The 19,329-nt window shown below is 50.1% G+C and overlaps 3 protein-coding genes across 3 annotated transcripts; all 3 read left to right on the forward strand.

Moving 5' to 3' along the window:
* The first annotated feature begins 314 nt into the window (after positions 1-314).
* ankrd54 (ankyrin repeat domain 54) lies at positions 315-6,023 on the forward strand. The gene is made up of 8 exons (XM_084448963.1): positions 315-909; positions 1,340-1,387; positions 1,620-1,718; positions 2,062-2,133; positions 3,580-3,627; positions 3,727-3,851; positions 4,118-4,225; positions 5,672-6,023. The coding sequence occupies exons 1-8, from the start codon at positions 522-524 to the stop codon at positions 5,744-5,746; spliced, it is 963 nt and encodes a 320-aa protein (XP_084305089.1). The 5' UTR covers positions 315-521; the 3' UTR covers positions 5,747-6,023.
* A 1,320-nt stretch (positions 6,024-7,343) lies between these two features.
* Positions 7,344-14,993, forward strand: hmgxb4a (HMG box domain containing 4a). The gene is made up of 12 exons (XM_084448960.1): positions 7,344-7,457; positions 7,599-7,735; positions 8,230-8,305; positions 8,470-9,099; positions 9,549-9,749; positions 9,860-10,041; positions 10,585-10,666; positions 11,412-11,476; positions 11,710-11,809; positions 11,993-12,168; positions 12,649-12,771; positions 14,749-14,993. The coding sequence occupies exons 1-12, from the start codon at positions 7,421-7,423 to the stop codon at positions 14,791-14,793; spliced, it is 1,854 nt and encodes a 617-aa protein (XP_084305086.1). The 5' UTR covers positions 7,344-7,420; the 3' UTR covers positions 14,794-14,993.
* An 835-nt stretch (positions 14,994-15,828) lies between these two features.
* Positions 15,829-18,333, forward strand: LOC311317403 (GTPase IMAP family member 4; the record flags this gene model as incomplete). Its single annotated transcript, XM_084448486.1, has 4 exons — positions 15,829-15,832; positions 16,640-16,893; positions 17,383-17,739; positions 17,809-18,333. The coding sequence occupies 4 exons, from the start codon at positions 15,829-15,831 to the stop codon at positions 18,331-18,333; spliced, it is 1,140 nt and encodes a 379-aa protein (XP_084304612.1).
* Positions 18,334-19,329: the final 996 nt, after the last annotated feature.

Here is a 19,329-nt window from a genome sequence, read left to right on the forward strand (position 1 = left end):
ACATTTCCTGTTTACAGACAATAAACAGATAATGTCATTTTCGGCTGCATTTCATGAAATTTTACAGAAATGTAAACATAAAAAAAAGTTGGCCAATGTGGCAACTTGAACGCGCCTTGATTTGCTTAGTGTAATTATGTTGTTTCTATTGGACGAACATGACTGAACAACGTGTGCTCTAATTGGTCATCGATACAAATGGAATGTCGCCTGGCCAATGGGAGTGCCCGTTGCTCCGCAGCGATGGAAATCGTGAAACAGCGGCCATGTTGGATCTCATAAAGAAGACTTCATCGCATACAAATGCCGTTTGAGACACAATGGCGGCGCACGTAGAGTAGTTTCTGTATTGACATGAAGTGTACAAGTAGACATGAGCGATGCTAACGGAGGAAATCAATGCATTTAACGAGCCTGTGGATGCGCAAAAATGACCATTTAGTTTTCGTTGTCCTAGAGGACGATACGAGGCCTTTTTGCAGGGGTAAAACTCATCATTCAGTGCACATGATCCGGTAGATATGGACGGGTGGAGTCCGATTGTTGCGACGGCCTCCGATGATGAGCATTCGTGCTCCGAGGGAGAGTACGTGGTGGAGACCGAGACGGGACCGCGAACGGAACCCAGCGAGAGAGAGGCAGAACTGAAGAGAAGCGACGAGAGGAGAGACGGGGGAGCCGCGGTCGGGTTCGGCCTGTCTGGACTCGGCCAAAGTAACGTGGTGTTGAGCCGAAACGGACAGATGGCGGAGCAGGAGCTCCGCTACCTCCACTTGTTGTGGGAACCGAGTCGACTCGGATCGGGGGCCGGGGTCGCCAGCAGCAAGCCCGGGAAGGTGACTGCGGGTCGGGCGAGGCGGCAAGGGAGAGCTCGTCGGAACCTGGGACCCATCGGGAAAGACATTTACGGTGAAGATACAGTATACTTTCGCATTTATGCCTATTGTAAACACATGTATTGATGGGGAAGAGAGATAGAGAGAAAGAAAGAGAGAGGGAAATGTATCGATGGGGAAGAGAGAAACAAACAGTCCAAAATCCAAAAGCCCAAAGTCGAAAACAAAAATTTCCATAGCCACCAGAGACTATGGGCCACTGTATGACTTTATGTATGAGTGCTGTATGAGTGCGCTTCAGGTAGCTAGCCACAGTAAGCTAGTCATCGCCAGCGGATGAATAAACTCATTGTGTCAACGTTATCTGAATATGCTATTATGGGGTGTCATCATGCAAAGCGGTTCCATGACTCGAGACGTTGGCGGCGTCCATACCCGCCGTCAGATCATCTCTCTGTGCTGACCTAACTCACCTTTCTCTCTATGCTCCATTCTCTACCCAGCTGTGAAGAGGCTGAGAGAGGCAGCCAACAGCAACGACATTGATACAGGTAGGATACTCTGAACAACACCTCTAATCTCTGTACTCAGATCCCTGTTTTTAGTGTGGTCAGCCATTCTCTTCTCTCTTTCTCTGTCTGTCTATCCCTCCTGTCACCTGCCCCCCCTCCTTTTCTCCCTCTCTTTCTCTCCTTCTGTCATCTCTCTCTCCACTCCCCCCCACCCACCCTCTTTCTGTCTATCCTCTCTCTCTCCCTCCCTCCCTCTCTTCTCTCCCCTCAGTGCGTAGGCTTCTCCAGGACGACATCGACCCGTGTGCCGCGGACGACAAAGGTAGAACCGCCCTCCACTTCTCCTCCTGCAACGGCAACGAGAGCATCGGTAAGACTACGAGGCGCTAACGTCCCAGACACACACACTAAAGTGATGGGGAAATTGTGATTTGTATTATAATTATTTTCTTACAAAACTGTCCTTTGGATTATTGAAAAAAAAATTGTGGACATTTATTATTTTTATTTGAGCACACCTGATCCATACAATATAGATATATACAAGCTCTTGGAGGAGGGTAATAATGGTCAACACATCTTCAGCATGTTTCTTAATGAACAGCTAAACACTGCGCTCTCTCTCTCTCTCTCTCTCTCTCTCTCTCTCTCTCTCTCTCTCTCTCTCTCTCTCTCTCTACTTGGTCTCCCTCCCCGACCTGCTGGCTGTCCAGTGCAACTTCTGCTGAGCTATGGCGCCGACCCCAACCAGCGAGACGGGCTGGGGAACACCCCCCTCCACCTGGGTAAGACAGGCTGAGGGAACCCCCCCATAACCTGGGTAAGAGGCTGGGAACACCCCCCTCCACCTGGGTAAGACAGGCTGGGAACACCCCCCTCCTCCTGGGTAAGACAGGCTGGGAACACCCCCCTCCTCCTGGGTAAGAGGCTGGGAACACCCCCCTCCACCTGGGTAAGACAGGCTGGGAACACCCCCCTCCTCCTGGGTAAGACAGGCTGGGAACACCCCCCTCCTCCTGGGTAAGAGGCTGGGAACACCCCCCTCCTCCTGGGTAAGAGGCTGAGAACACCCCCCCTCCTCCTGGGTAAGAGGCTGAGAACACCCCCCCTCCTCCTGGGTAAGAGGCTGGGAACACCCCCCTCCTCCTGGGTAAGAGGCTGGGAACACCCCCCTCCTCCTGGGTAAGAGGCTGGGAACACCCCCCTCCTCCTGGGTAAGAGGCTGAGAACACCCCCCTCCTCCTGGGTAAGACAGGCTGGGAACACCCCCCTCCTCCTGGGTAAGAGGCTGGGAACACCCCCCTCCTCCTGGGTAAGAGGCTGAGAACACCCCCCTCCTCCTGGGTAAGAGGCTGGGAACACCCCCCTCCTCCTGGGTAAGAGGCTGGGAACACCCCCCTCCTCCTGGGTAAGAGGCTGGGAACACCCCCCTCCTCCTGGGTAAGACAGGCTGGGAACACCCCCCTCCTCCTGGGTAAGACAGCAGGGCGTACCAGTTGGTTCTGGAGCAGATCAGAATAGAGTTGAGTTTTCTTCCTTCCTCTCCCGTCTGGCTGCTGGAGCCTGCACCAACACACACACACACACACAGACACATATACCCTCCATACACAGTCAACACACACAAGTGGTTGCCCCGTCACTCCGAGGCCCCTGCGGTCGATCGACGCGGTCACGGCTCTTCTCTGTTCTGGCCCCGCAGTGGTGGAATAAACTGCCCACTGACGTCAGGACAGCAGAGTCGCTGCCCATCCTTCACCACAGGCTCAAAACTCTCCTCTTCAAGACGTACTACCACAACCCTCCCTCTTAAGCACCTATTGTATTTTTAGTTTGCTATTCTTGCACTTTGCCTTGAGCACTAGATTATGCTCTTAGTCACTTGTTTATAAAGAAGATGTACTTGTGAGTTCTGGTGAGTAGTAGTACACTGACCTTTCCTATGTTAAATGCAATTATTTTAAGTCACTTTGGATAAAAGCATCAGCTAAATGACTTATGTAATGTAACAGACTTCACACATAGTCAACACACACACAGAATCCATACACAGTCAATACACACACAGACTCCAGCCATAGTCAACACACATGCAGTATACACTCCATACACAGTCAACACACACACACACACACTCCACACACAGTAAACACACACATACACACACATAGACTCCACCCACAGTGAAAACTTGCAGGTCTCTGATCCGTCTCCTCTCCCCCTGTCTACAGCGGCCTGCACTCACCATGTACCTGTCATCACCACGCTACTGAGAGGAGGTGTGTCACACACACACACCCACACTCGCCCACACACAAACACACACACACACACCTGACTCATAACCTGTGCCGTGTGGATGCGATGTTTCTGTACAGGCGCGCGTGTGGACGCCCTAGACCGGGCAGGCAGGACCCCTCTTCACCTGGCGCGTTCCAAACTCAACATCTTGCAGGAAGGCGACTCACGCAGCATCGACACTCTGAGGGGGGAGGTCACGCAGGTGATGACCTCTGACTGCGCTCTAGCCCGGCCCCTAGTCCCTGTATGCTAGCCTGTCAGGTGTCCAGTTACAGACTATATCCACTTTCATAGGAAGGTGCCATCTCTACTGTCTCTAATGGTCTCTACTGTCTCTAATGGTGTTTACTCTGTGTGTGTGTGTGTGTGTGTGTGTGTGTGTGTGTGTGTGTGTGTGTGTGTGTGTGTGTGTGTGTGTGTGTGTGTGTGTGTGTGTGTGTGTCTGTGTGTCTGTGTGTGTGCGTGCAGATTATCCAGATGTTAAGAGAGTACCTGAATGTGATGGGTCAGAGCGAGGCCCGGGAGAGACTGGAGCACATCTCCACCCAGCTGCAGCACACACGCACCAAAGAACAGGTATATACCCTACTACTATATACCCTATACCCTACTGCTATATACCCTACTACTATATACCCTACTGCTATATACCCTACTACTATATACCCTACTACTATATACCCTCCTACTGCTATATACCCTGCTACTATATACCCTCCTACTACTATGTACCCTACTGCTATATACCCTACTGCTATATACCCTACTGCTATATACCCTACTACTATATACCCTACTACTATATACCCTACTGCTATATACCCTACTACTATATACAGTACCCTACTACTATATACCCTACTGCTATATACCCACTACTATATACCCTCCTACTACTATATACCCTACTGCTATATACCCTACTGCTATATACCCTACTACTATATACCCTCCTACTACTATATACCCTACTGCTATATACCCTATATCACACAATACTATCCCCACAGCTGCAGCACACACACACACCAAAGAACAGGCCAGTACTACTGCATCTATACCCTAATACCCTATACAACAAAGTACTCCACGCATCAAAGAACAAACCCTATACAGCACAGTAATACACACAATAAAGAACAGGTCAGTACTACTGCATATAAATACACTATACAACACAGTACTACAGGCACCAAAGAACAGGTCAATACCACTGCATATACACCCCCCCCCTCTCTCTCTCTTTTTCCTCTCCCTCCCTTGATGAAGCTCTGTGTTGAGTGTGCCTTTTCTCTTAAGTCTTACATGCCACATGAGTGCCCAGACTCCTTATGACTCAGACTCCTTATGGCATACAGTAGCTCACAACAGTTACTACAGTCGATTGACACAGCTACAGTCAAATCGCCGTCAGAACGTCATTAACAGCTCTGACTGCGTGCATTCATAGCAGGTGACAATGAGAACACTACTAGGCAGTGGAAAACGACGCAGTTCTCCACGTGTAGCCTATGTCATGCGCTTTTGCTAAATGTTTCAAAGATTGCTTGTGTTTCCCCACACACAAAGACTGTTTGCACTTTGCAACGAGCGACCAAACGTTTGAGCGTTGCTATTCTCTGCACTCGGCTGGTCTCCGCGTGTGTGAGCGGGTGTTGCGCAATACGGGCCCACCGTTGCGCAACACCAAATTGGAGCGGAGGAGAAATGAGAGACGTCTCTTCTGATAATTTATAGTGAAAATGCTTCCTAGACGAATATCTTCATCTTATCGCTAGTTAGAAACGGGGTTGGAAAGACAAAAGGTAAAAGATAACGTTCATATAGCATAAATAAAAAGAAAATCAATTTCCAATACTGTTAGTTTTGACCAGGTGCAGCCATCTTACTTCTTTGCGACGCGTCAACACACGTTTTTCAAGTCGTATTTGCGTAGTCGATGACGTCGATGCATCGCCCCAGCCCTAATATGTATCCATCTATCTCTCTAAGTGTGTGTGTGTGTGTGTGTGTGTGTTTCAGGTGGACGAGGTGACAGACTTGTTGGCCAGCTTCACATCTCTCAGCCTGCAGAAACAGAACCTGGGGGATAGGTAGCTCTGTGTGTGCGTGCGTGCGTGAGAGAGAGAGAGAGTGTGCGTGTGTGTGTGTGTGTGCGCGCGTGTGTGTGTACACCAGTGGGGTAATGAGTGTATTACTGTGATTAAAGTTCTTTACAAATTGATGAGCTGTCGACTAGTTTCCCTCTCAACATCCTAAAATAAGATTATTGATCCCCAGGGGGGGAGTTCGGGACTCATCTGTGTGTGCTTGTGTGCCCTTGCATCGCTAGTCATGTACATTTCTGTTTACTGTGAAGAATGAATCATGGTTATAATTGTACATGGTTGTTGAATCAATAAATGAACTCTTTGGAAATATTAAATATTTGTTCTCTGTGCTTTGTGGAGGGAAAAGTGGTCACTGTCACCTTGTCAGGTTTTGCCAATGACATTGTAATCATACAGCTTCTACACCTGCAACATTATTCTTGATACATTATGAATATTCAATGGTTGAAAAGCAGATTTTCATCAAATCAAAACCGACCATTCCAAATATGGATCCGCGGGCGATGTGCTGATTGGCTGGTGTGGTCAAGCCCCTCCCCTAGCCGCCACGCATTGTTGTTGACTGAAATCAAAGATGGCGACCGGGACCCGCGTAAACTGATGAACCCGTAGAGGTAGTAAAATCATGTATATTCAGACATTTATTCTAACATACAGATAGAGGAGTACTCATGCTCTCGTCGCAGTATTGCAGTATAGCACTGATAACTTAAATGCATGAAAATGGCGGCCTGGGGCCCATAAAGACCGACCCGGGCCTAGCGGCTTCCCCGAGCCTCGGGCTGCCGTAGCCGCTCCTCCCGGGGAGACCAGCAGCTGATCCAGAAGTCTGAGCTCCTACGGTGTTCATGTTGGGAGAGTAGGGGACTGACGAAGCGTGGAAGGGGGTGTGTTTGTGCATCTGTACGAAAAGTGGGTAGGCGGGAATTTGTATTTCAATCAAACCCTCGAGTTTTACAGTTTAGTAACGTTATCGTTAATGTCTATCCGCAAAGCTGTGTTTCCTGTCACCGTAGTGCGGTCATTGGTTGTCCAAACTTTAGAAAAGATGACCAGCTTGCTACGGTAGTAGACTGTATCAGGAAGTCTGGAATAACTTGGTCCCAGCTGATATGAGACTGAAGCGATGCTGCTATGGAAGTTGTGAGGAGATCACTGACGATGTTTCTCTCTGACACGTCTCGAATTGATCGTTTGGCACAACCCCTCGCAATGAAATGAGACTTCAGCCAATATTTAGCACCATTTTGAACAGGGGTGTAGTGGTGGCTAAAGAAGTGGGTATACTGTAGTATTACACTTTTTACATTTGTGGTGTTTAAAGAAGTGGGTATACTGTGGGCCCATGGATAAAGAAGTGGTTATACTGTGGGTCCATGGATAAAGAAGTGGGTATACTGTGGCTTCATGGATAAAGATGTGGGTGTAGTGTGGGTCCATGGATGAAGAAGTGGGTATAGTGTGGGTCCATGGATGAAGAAGTGGGTATACTCCGTATACCAGTGTATACCCTCCACTACACCACTGATTTTGAATGTCCCAAACGTTGACTTCCTGCCCCCCCTCCCAGGTCAGAGTTGTGTCTTCATGTTGCCAGTGACGACCTGAGTCCCAGACACTAGTCCACACAGAGCCCTGCAGCAGACAGACAGACGGAAGCATGGCCTTCGAGGAGATCAAGAAGAAGGGGGTTATGGGTAGGCTGGCATCTGTCTGGGGGCAGCTCATACAACATATTCAGTACTGATGATCAGGGATTTTTTTGTGATATGGTGACCTTAATCTTTCTGTCCATCTCTCCCCCTCTTTCTCCCTCTCCCCCCCTCTCTCTGTGTCAGAGGTGGGGATGGAGGGAGAGATGGGTCTGGTGGCTGGTCGTAGCCAGCGGGAGAAACGGCGGTCCTACAAGGACCTGCTCCGAGAGGAGGAGGAGATCGCCGCTCAGGTCCGCAAGTCCTCCAAGAAACGGCCCAAGGTAACCCTGACCCTGGCACTGACCCTGGGAACCATTGTGAATGAGACCCAGGTCTCAATGGGCTTCCCCTGGCTAAATAAAGGTTTGATTGATTTATTGATTGGCCCAGCAGCTGCGACAGTGTCAGAGCCTGAGAAAGACTAAAAAAAGACATGTCACCCAGTGTGAAATGGAAGTTCTTGTAGGGGAGGTTGAAGCCAGAGTGGCAAAGGCGTCGGTCTCGTAAACCGAAGATGGTTACAATCCGCTCCGCTGTGGAACTGCACTCGTATCTGCCCGACTGAGTCAAAAACATCCAGGCATTCAAGGCGCCTGGGTTGCCTGACTAATCTACAAATAATAAGGATTGGGTATTTAAGATAACAGGTGTTTAGTAGATCAGTCAGGTGACCCAGGTGCCTTGAGCCACCAGCGTGTTTTTGGGGGGACCGGCATTAACACGCAGGTAGGTCCCTCTGAGCTTCTGACCTCACATCCTGTCTTGCTTTCTGTAGGACTCTGAGCTCTTCCTGCTGGGAGTGGACTCTCACAAGAAGAAGAAGAAGCATTCTGAGGACTACTACTACAGAGGTGAGATGTGAAATAAATACCCACTCACTGGGATCTGCTCCTTTATGGTTCTAGCGCCCGGCTGATGTACCAAAATGTGCACGACCCCCTTTCTACAGTGGGGAGTAGCAGTCCTTGCAGCTGATGAACTATTCTATTCTATTCCCTCTTCCCATCTCCTCCAGACCACCAGGGCTCAGGGCCGCCTCCCCACAAGAAGAAGCGCAAGTCTGCTGACCGCTCGCCATCCCTTTCGTCCTCGTCCTCCTCCCACCCCACGGACACGGCCATGGGCCTCCTGCAGGCCATCACCTCCCCGCTGGCCACCGGCTCCGACCCCAGCCCCCACCTCCACAAGAAGCCCTCCTACCCCTCCTTCTCCTCCTCGCACTCCTCCTCCTCCTCCTCCAAAGATCGCAAGCGCGAGGGCGGCAGCGGCAAGGCCGGCCACTCCTCGTCCTCCTCCCACTCCCGCCCCCCTCCCTCCTCCTCCTCTTCCTCCTCGAAGAAGCACTCCTCCTCCAAGTCGTCCCTGTTCCACGGGGGCGGGGCCAAGGACGACCCGCTGACGCTCAGGGACGCGGACGGCCTCAAGATGAAGCTCATCCTGTCGCCCAAGGAGGAGGAGGCGGACGGCTTCCCCTTCCCGCCCCCCCACCACCCTGCCCCCCCCTCCTCCCACTCCTCCTCGTCCCTGGGCCGGAAGGGCGGCATGAAGAAGGAGAAGGACAGAGACAAGCTCTCCAAGGTCGCCAAGCAGAAGCAGCAGAGCAGAGACCCCCTGCCCGTGGTGGGGAACGAGGTGGAGGTGGAGGGTAAGAGACCTGTCTGTGTGTGTGTGTGTGTGTGTGTCTCTCTGTCTCTCTCTCTCTTTCTGCGTGTGTCTCTCTCTGTCTCTCTCTCTGTCTCGCTCTTTCTGTATGTGTCTCTCTCTCGTCTCTCTCTCTCTCTGTGTCTCTCTCTCTTTCTGTGTGTCTGTCTCTCTCTCTTTCTGTGTGTCTCTGTCTCTCTCTCTGTCTCACTCTTTCTGTATGTCTCTCTTGTCTCTCTCTGTCTCTCTCTCTCTCTCTCTCTCTCTCGGTGTCTCTCATTCTCTCTCTGTATCTGTGTGTGTCTCTCTGTGTCTCACTCTTTCTGTGTGTGTCTCTCTGTCTCTCAATTTCTCTCTGTATCTGTGTGTGTCTCTGTGTCTCACTCTTTCTGTGTGTGTCTCTCTCTGTCTCTCTCTCTCTGTCCCTCTCTCTCTCTCTCCCTCTCTCCCCAGGTCACTATAGCGGGTGTATGGGGGAGGACAGCTCCTCCTCGGGGGCGGAGCTAGAGGCGGGAGAGTTGGTCATAGACGACTCGTACACGCACATGGCCAAGAAGAAGAAGAAGAGCAAGAAGAGCAAGAAGAAGAAGGAGAAAGAGAAGGAAAGAGAGAAGGAGAGAGGGGGACGAGAGAAGAAACACAGCAAGACGTCAGGTGGGTTCGGGTGATGAAGAGGAGGTAGGAGGAAGACCTGGACTGAACTCTGTCGCCGACCGCGACCACTCCCCTGCTTCTGATTGGTGCTCCTCTGTCCTTTGCCACAGGTGACTCCTCGAGAGGCCACTCCCACTCCCACAGCTCGGCCAGTCACGGCGCGGGAGGAGGGATGTACGTGATGGCAGCCCCTGGCCCCGCCCACCACCACCCGAGCAGCGAATCAGCGATGGAGAAGAAGAAGAAAAAGGAGGAGCGAGAGAGAGAGAAGCAGGAGAAGGAGAAGGACAAGGTGAGAGAGAGAGGAGGAAGAATAGGAGGAGAGAGAGAGGGAGGAGGAGCGAGAGAGAGAAGGAAGAGGAGGAGGAAGAGAGAGGGAGGAGAGAGCGAGGGAGGAGGAGGATAAGGTGAGAGGGAGGAGGAGAGAGAGAGGGAGGAGGAGATAAAGAAGAGGAGGAGAGAGAGAGGGAGGAGGAGAGAAAGAAAAGGAAGAGGAGGAGAGAGAGGGAGGAGGAGAGAAATAAAAGGAAGAGGAGGAGGAGAGAGAGAGGGAGGAGGAGAGAAAGAAAAGGAAGAGGAGGAGGAGAGAGAGGGAGGAGGAGAGAAATAAAAGGAAGAGGAGGAGGAGGAGAGAGAGGGAAGAGGAGGATGACAGGGAGGGAGAGGAGGAGGAGAGAGAAGAGGCCATGCAGCTCTGGGTTCAGAGACAGTAGCTTATCAGTTCACTGTGTTCGGTCCTGGGAACAGACAACAGTTAATAACTATCTGTTCTCTCTTCCCCCCCACCACACCTCTCTCCATCTCTCTCCACCTCCTGCACCCCTCCCAATCCAAGCCCAAGAAGAAGAACACGACGGCATACCAGGTGTTCTGTAAGGAGTACAGGGTGAACATCATCGCTGAGCAGCCGGGCCTGGGTGGGTATCCCTGGGGTGAGTGGGTAGAGCCTCAGACGTCACGACCCGGCGGGAACCACAGACGCTCCGACCTCGGGAACGTTCCCGTGTCGGGGTCAATCTTCGGACCTCTGGAATATCCTCACTCTGGAATGTTCCTCAAAATACACCACGTTTACAAAGTAGAATATTTTTATTATCAATAAATTTATAAAATCATTAAATACCCTCTATATCAATCAGAAAGGCATTAGATAGATAGATAGATAGATAGATAGATAGATAGATAGATAGATAGATAGATCAAAAGGCACAGTTAGGCACAATATGCAGTAAATATAAATGTATTCAGGGTGTATATATATATATATATGTAGGTCCAGAAATCTGCAAGAATTTAAAATCAATAAAGGTCCATGTTGGAGCTGAGGTAGCTGGTAGCAGTGAGTTAACTAACTAATAACTAATCCTAATAACTACTACTAACTGCAGTCTAAAACTAACTAACCAACTCTACTTGCGTTTTGTGCCATTTTGTCACGTTAGCGGACTACCCCCGGTTTTGACACCCATTCGGTTGAGCGGATGTCTTGGATCTCTGAGGTTCTACTCTACCACACTCACCACCACTCACCATAACACTGACTACATCACTCTAGACTAGTACTGCTAGTACTACATCTCTGACTGTGTGTGTGTGTGTGTGTGTGTGTGTGTGTGTGTGTGTGTGTGTGTGTGTGTGTGTGTGTGTGTGTGTGGTCTGCAGTGTTTGGCGAGCTGAGTAAAAAGCTGGCTGAGGTCTGGAAGCAGCTGCCTGAGAAAGATAAACTGGTGAGTCTGACTACAACTCCCAGAACAGAGGTGACTAAAAATGAACGTTACAGCAGCCATGTTTGTAGTCCTCATTATTGACAAAAACATCTTTCCTCTCCTCCTCCCCCCTCATCCTCCTCTCCTCCTCCGCTCTCTGCCTCCTCTACTCCTCTTTTCTCCTCCTTTCCTCTTCCTCCTCCTCTTCTCCTCTTCCTCCTCCTCCTCCTCCTCCTCCTCTCCTCTGTGTGCAGGTGTGGAGGCAGAAAGCTCAGTATCTTCAGCACAAGCAGAACAAGGCAGAGGCCACCACCGTCCGACGCAAGAGCTCCTCCGACGGACCCAAGAGCAAAGGTACTGGCCAATCACACGTCTGGACACGCCCACCTGGAGGAGCAGGCTTGATGATTGTGTCTGGTATAACACTAGCCCCCGATGTCTGTTTCTGTTTCTGTGTGTGTGTGTGTGTGTGTGTGTGTGTGTGTGTGTGTGTGTGTGTGTGTGTGTGTGTGTGTGTGTGCGTGCGCGTGAGAGCAGGTTCTTTGAAGAGTGTGGGTCTGGGGGCGGGGCTGGGATCGCCCAGCAGGGGGTCGGTGGGCGTAGCCCTCTCCCCTGCCAGGGTCCCTGATGTCGACCCCATCGATGCCGCCGCCCACCTGCAGCTGCTGGGGGAGTCGCTGTCTCTGATTGGTCACCGGTTACAGGAGACAGAGGTATAACATATATACAGTACATACAGTATATATACATTAGGGCTGTCCCGAATACCATTTTACAGGCTTCGAGTACTTGTTGGTGGGAACGAGCGAATAGTATTCATTCTCAACCCCTATGTGGCAGCATTGCATAGTCTATATGTACCGGTGACAAGCGGAGCAATGCCAGCCATTCCCTTGTTGTTCAACTTTTGCCTTCTGCTACTTGTAGATTGTTGCTGGATTTTTTAGTTTTGTTTGTTTAGCTCCGCTGCTGCTGCCACGCATGTGAAGGTCATCTATGGTACTCTTGCACTTTGGCTTCAGCACTAGATTCTGCTCTTAGTCACTTGCTTAGAAAGGAGATGCACTTGTGAGTTCTGGTGAGTAGTAGTACACTGACTACCTACGTTAAATGCAATTATTGTAAGTCGCTTTGGATAAAAGCGTCCGCTAAATGACTGTAATGTAATATAATGTACTGTTATGTCCGTCCAGGGAATGGTGGCGGTGTCCGGCAGTCTGTCAGTCCTGCTGGACTCTATCCTGTGCGCCCTGGGACCCCTCACCTGCCTCACCGCACAGGTCCCCCAGCTCAACGGTTGCCCACGCAACGTCCTGGTGAGACACACACACACACACACACTCATAGAGACGCACGTGCACATTCTCATACACACACCTTCATACAGAGATACACATACCGATTTAAATCAGTGGCCGATCGATCGGAGCATCCCTCATCAGTAGAATGTCTACACCATCAGTAGAATGTCTACATCTTCAGTAGAATGTCTACACCATCAGTAGAACGTCTACATCTTCAGTAGAATGTCCAGATCATCAGTAGAATGTCTACATCAGTGTTCATTTTGACAGCAAATTATGATTTTGTTTTAGTCATAGTCTTTTGACTAAAATGCCATTTAGTTTTAGTCATATTTTAGTCATCTGACTTGTTTTAGTTTTAGTCTAGTTTTAGTTGACTAAATATCATTACGATTTTAGTCGACAAAATCTACCATAGATTTAGACAACTCAAATTTAACAGGCTTAGTTCAATCAATCAATCAAGTTGGATTTATATAGCGCCCTTCATGAAACCCAGAGCGCTTTACAGAGTCCAGTATTCATTCAGACACAGTCATACCGGTGGTGGTAAGATACATCTGTAGCCACAGCTGCCCTGGGGCAGACTGACAGAAGCGTGGCTGCTTCTGTCAGACAGTTTCATAATGAAGCATTCCTCTCCTCCAGTCTGATGCTAACTGTGTTTGTGCCTGATATAGCAAGCTATAACATTATCATGTCAGCACTAGTTGGCTAGTCAGGCTAGCTAACATCAGGCACAGGCTGGCTAACGTCACACCGGAGGAGAGGGGCTATGGCGGCGCCAGGTAGCTAACTGTTCGTGTCTTATCCATCTAGCTACAGTATAAATTAGACAGCAGCAGTAGTTGCTTAGCTAGCTTACCCAGACTAGCTAACGCTAGATACCTCCGCCAGCCGCCACAAGCATAGCCCCACTTGTTGCTACACAGTGTAACGTCAGCTAACCTGTGCCTAACATTAGCTAGCCACTAACGTTAGCGTTGCAATGATCAGACACTTCAGTTCACCCCCGCCACAAACCTACGTAAAAAACACTGGTTTCTTTAAGCTTGTATTGTATTTGAAGTATTTCAGAAACACACCAGCTTGGGTTTAGCTAATACAGTAACGTTAGCCGGGGGTGGGGGGGTGCTTACCTTCTCGTGAATTTCGGGATGACTGTTCTCCAAATGTCGCTTTAAGTTTGTTGTATTTTGGCCAGTAATTTTCACCCCACACGGTTTACAAATGGTTTTGTTTTCCTTTGCATCAAATATGAAGTTTATCCAGATGTCTGCTCTCCTCTTTCTCCCGGTGTGTGCGAACGGCCGGTGTAGCAACGGTACTATTCAAATGTAGGCTATACACACAGGCTACCTGTAGGTTGTATCCAACTCGTTCTATTAATACATCCATGATCCAACTGCGCACATCCCGAACCTCGACATTCTGATTTGAACCTTTCCCATACGTCCCTCCATAACCATTTTAGTCTAGTTTTTATTTGTTGACGAAAATGTGAATAGATATAGTCATAGTTTTTGTCATCATACATTCATTTTTATTTAGTTATCGTCTTGTGACGATAACCCAAAAAATGTCGTTGACGAATAGTTTTCGTCATAGTTCTCGTCAACGAAATTAACACTGGTCTACATCATCAGTAGAATGTCTACACCATCAGTAGAATGTCTACATCTTCAGTAGAATGTCCAGATCATCAGTAGAATGTCTACACCATCAGTAGAATGTCTACATCATCAGTAGAATGTCTACACCATCAGTAGAATGTCTACATCTTCAGTAGAATGTCCAGATCATCAGTAGAATGTCTACACCATCAGTAGAATGTCTACACCATCAGTAGAATGTCTACATCATTAGTAGAATGTCTACATCATCAGTAGAATGTCTACATCATCAGTAGAATGTCTATTGTCTAGAATCTCTGTGTATCTCACGGTTTCTAACGTCCACGGTTCTCTGGTCTTCTGTCCTGCCTCTTAGTCGAACACGTTGGACAACATTGCCTACATCATGCCTGGCCTCTGAGGCCCAGAGAAGAGCGGAATAGCCCTTTATAAAAGCAGAGCAGGGGACGTAGAGTCCTGTTTATGCTTCTCCTCCTCCATGGGACACAGATGTGGACATGGAGTCGGACATGTCTACTTCCAACATTTTAAATGTATTTTTACAGTTTTTGTTGATTTTGTAATTGTTATTTTTCTAAAGGAAGTCTATTTTACGGAACACTTCCCACAGGCATGTGTCTTAGATTTTATTGTTACTCTGGTGTGTGTGTGTGTGTGCGTGCGTGCGTGAGACAGTGCATGTGTGTTGCTAATGTTAATCTATGTCTAGCATTCATTGAGTCCAGAGAGTGTGATGGATAACTTGCTGTTTTATACATGTGCTTTTACCAGCCAGGTTTAGATCTGGGCTGCAGAACAACTGTGGTCGTGGTGATTTTCAGCGTTTGAAGCGCAGAATTATGACGTCACTTTATTTTCATTCATCCGTTGCTCTGTCTACTGTCGGGGAATGACAATAAAACACATGACGAGTTCACACACTTCTCTGTTTCATTTTCATGGTAGGCTACTCCAAGTCTAAAACACTGCTTCAAACCCTATGAACAAGGACTGAAATAGTCATGAATAGAAAATAACCTGAACTAGATGTAAATTTACTAATAAATAATTTTTGAGTCAATAAATATGAACTCAATAAATGTATTGTGGCACGTAGCTCAGGGGGGGTAGAGCCGGCTGGCTAGGGATCACAAGGCCCACGATTCAATCCCAGCTCCCGGTATTATGCTGAAGTAGTGCAACGTGTGTCACTGTGTGGCCGAAATTATTAAAGGTACATGTAATGGAAATGTGTCTGGTTTGCTGGCAACACAGTAGCCTATAAAACAGACAATTAAAATACATGAAAAACATTTCCAGCAGCAGCGGAACTCGTGCCTCCGGCAGGGAGGAGAACACCCGTCAACACGCTGACGCTGATGATGTCAGAGTCGGTCGCAGTGTTCTGCTCGGTTTGACGATGTTCGGCAGCTGTGAAACCGGGTTGGGGGCGAGAATGGGTGACAGGCTTTATAATGTACATATCGGTCTATGAATAGCCGAGGGCTATTGTAACAGAACACACCCTAGTGATCTGTACCAAACAGTGAGGGAGAAATAGATGGGCGTGTTGAACTTGGCACAACAGTCGGCCCGGATAGCAGCTGAGTCAGGCTCCAGGAACGAGGAAGTACCGTTCACTAACCTCGGACTAATACGGCGGCATTGAACCAGCAAGATGGCATCGAGCGGACAGACTTCACAAACAGGTATCTGTATTCATAAATGCTACTAATATCTTTTATCTAACTGAATATGTCTCTGCTTGACCTGCTCCGAAACCTCTATCTCACTGACAGCGGCGATGGGCTCGTCGGCAGGAATGACGTCATGACGAAAAAACGAAAAAGATAACGAAAAAACGATCTGTTATCTTACACCGTTAGTTTACCGTGCGATGTGGTGTTTAATATGCGTTTACTGTCCAGATCGGGGAATTTCCATTGTCTCATCCGCCTACTCACACAGGTCTGCTTCATCTCGGGTTTTTGGAGAACTTCCACAAGTAGCCTAGTTTTGTGTGTTTAACAGCTATTTGTGTGCTGAAAATGAAATATCAGTGGCCTAGAATATAACTCAGATAACCTGCAGCAGTCTACAGAATAAAGACATGCTTGTCCCAGGGAACAGGCCCAGAAGATGTTGACGTCCTGCTCTCCCTCTCCCTACCTCCTCCTCTCATCCTCCCTCTCCCTCCCTCCCTCCTCCTCTCCTCCCTCTCCCTCCCTCCTCCTCTCCTCCTCCCCCGTCTTCCTGTGGTCCCTCAGAGCTGCGCCTGGTTCTGCTGGGGAGGAGCAGAGCGGGGAGGAGCATCGCCACGGAATTCATCCTGGGACGCCAGGCGGCCCATCCCCAGGCCCAGACCGCCCAGGCCCCCCAGACCCCTGAACCCCAGGACCAGCCCCAGACCCCCGAACCCCAGGCCCAGCCCCCGCCTGCCAGTGATGCCGGGGCGGACGGTGAGGGAGCAGCGGCCCTGGAGGAGTGTGTTAAACTGCGGGGGATGGCAGCAGGGAGACAGGTAGGCGAACTGTAGGAGGCAGCAGGGAGACAGGTAGGAGAACTGTATGAGGCAGCAGGGAGACAGGTAGGCGTCCTGTAGGAGGCAGCAGGGAGACAGGTAGGAGAACTGTATGAGGCAGCAGGGAGACAGGTAGGCGTCCTGTAGGAGGCACACTGAACCATGTAGTGAGACTGTAGGACTGAACCATGTTCCAGTTCATGCTTTTTTACATGCTAGGTTGTTGGCAGGTAGGTGTGATGTTGTTGTTGTTGTTGTTGTCGTCCTACCAGTACGTGAGCTGAACTGCTGTAGTTTGTTTGGAGTCACTGCTATTGTTTGTTGGCACTCACTGCTACTGTTTCAGTCTGGAGGACGTTGTGTTCCTCAACAGGATATTACACCATGACTAACACACACACACACACACACACACACACACACACACACACACACAGCTGTGCTCCACCCCCAGGGCTGGTAAAACTCCTCCTGTCCCTCTGTGTGCAGGTGGCGGTGGTGGACACTCCAGACTGGCTGAGCTCAGAGCGCCCCCTTGAGGAGCGGAGGCGCCTTGTCTCGTCCTGCGCGGCCCTGTCGGCCCCGGGCCCCCACGCCTTCGTGCTGTGCGTCCCTGCCGACCAGGGACCGCTGACCGAGGAGGAGGCGGCTCTGGGCGACCTGGAGGTGCTGGAGAGCGTCCTGGGGCCCTGGGCGGTGAGGGGCCACACCCTGGTCCTCTTCACCCACGCAGAGCAGCTGACCCTGGGCCTGGAGGAGCACCTGACCTCCCGCCGACCTGACCTGCTGGAGCTGGTGGCTCGCTGTGGCGACCGCTACCACGCCCTGGAGAGAGGAGGAGGAGGAGGAGGCGTGGGAGGGGAGGAGGAGGAGGGGAGGAAGAAGAGGAGTGTGGAGGAGGAGGGAGAGGAGAGGAGGAGGAGGAGGAGTGTGGCGGAGCTCCTGGAGAGGGTGTTGGAGATGGGGAGGGCGAGCGGGGAGGAGTTCTACAGCTGTCCGCTGTTCCAGCAGGCGGAGGCACGGGTGAGAGAGAGACAGAGAGAGCTGGTTAGACAGAGAGGAGAGGGAGGAGGAGGAGGGGAGGAGGAGCTAGAGGATGAGGAGGAGATGGAGAGAGTGAGGGAGGAGGCGGAGTTGAGCGTGAACGACCTGGACGTGGACCTGGACGACATCCCCCCCTCTACCTCCTCTTCCTCTCTCTCCCCGTCTCCCCCCCCCTCTCCCCCCTCCTCCTCCTCCTCCTGGCTGTGGGGGCTGTGGGCGTGGCTGTCGGGCTGGCTGAGGGCAGTGCCCGGGCTGGTGCGTCTGGAGGCGCTGCTGGGGTCCGTGGTGGGGCTGTTTGTCGGGGGGCCGGTGGGGGGGGCTCTGGGGGCCGCGGTGCGCTCCGTCACCACCGAGGTGGGAAAGAGGAAGATCCCCAAGACCCAGAAAAACAAATGATGGGAAGAAGAGAGGAGGGGAGGAGAGGAGAGGAGGGGGGAGATAAGGAGGAGGGGAGAGGAAAGGAGGAGAGGCAAGGAGGGGAGATGAGAGGATAGGGAAGGAGAAGGGGAGTCGGGCGCATGCATTTGGCATATAAGGCGCCGAGGCACTAGGGGTGCACAAATCTCCGCTAGCCCCCCCCCCCTCCTCCGCTCAACAAATCCTCCGACAATCGGAATTGTCTGCTAGCACCCCCCTACCCCCCCCCCCCCCCCCCCCCCGCTCAACAACTTGCCTAGGGCGGCCAATCGCCTCCCACCGGGCCTGAGGACAGAGGAGGGGAGAGGGAGGGGAGGAGAGAGGAGCGGAGAGGGAGGTCCTGTCTGTGTTCACTAAGGTCCTGCTGCACCTCAGAGGCGTTTCACAATGTTTAACCAGCCCTGTATAACTAAGTTATTGGCCTGCTCACAAACTGCTTTCTGTAATTTAGTAATAATATATTCATTATTGCACTACTGTTGTGGCACGCCTGTTTTTCAAATGTATTTTCTGTCTTTCACAAAACAACCACTAGATGGCGACATGGACTGTAGAAATATAAGTTTGAGCTGATAAAATGTGTTCTACTAATGAAACCAAATAAAGGATAACTAAACTGATTTGTAGTTTTTGTTTTTTCTATCCAAGACACTTTTCTTTAACTCAAAACTTGCTACTTACTTACACACCTAAATCACTAACAACTATTTAGTTACACACCTAAATCACTAGCAAGTTACACACCCAAATCACTAACAACTAATTAGTTACACACTTAGCCTAAATCACTAACAACTACTTGGTTACACACCTAAATCACTGACAACAATTTAATTACACACCCAAATCACTAGCAAGTTACACACCTAAATCACTAACAACTCATTAGTTACACACCTAAATCACTAACAACTACTTAGTTACACACCTAAATCACTAGCAACTACTTAGTTACACACCTAAATCACTAGCAAC

Source organism: Borostomias antarcticus (genome assembly GCF_949987555.1).
Source record: "Borostomias antarcticus genome assembly, chromosome: 14".
In the NCBI taxonomy this organism is placed as follows: domain Eukaryota; kingdom Metazoa; phylum Chordata; class Actinopteri; order Stomiiformes; family Stomiidae; genus Borostomias; species Borostomias antarcticus.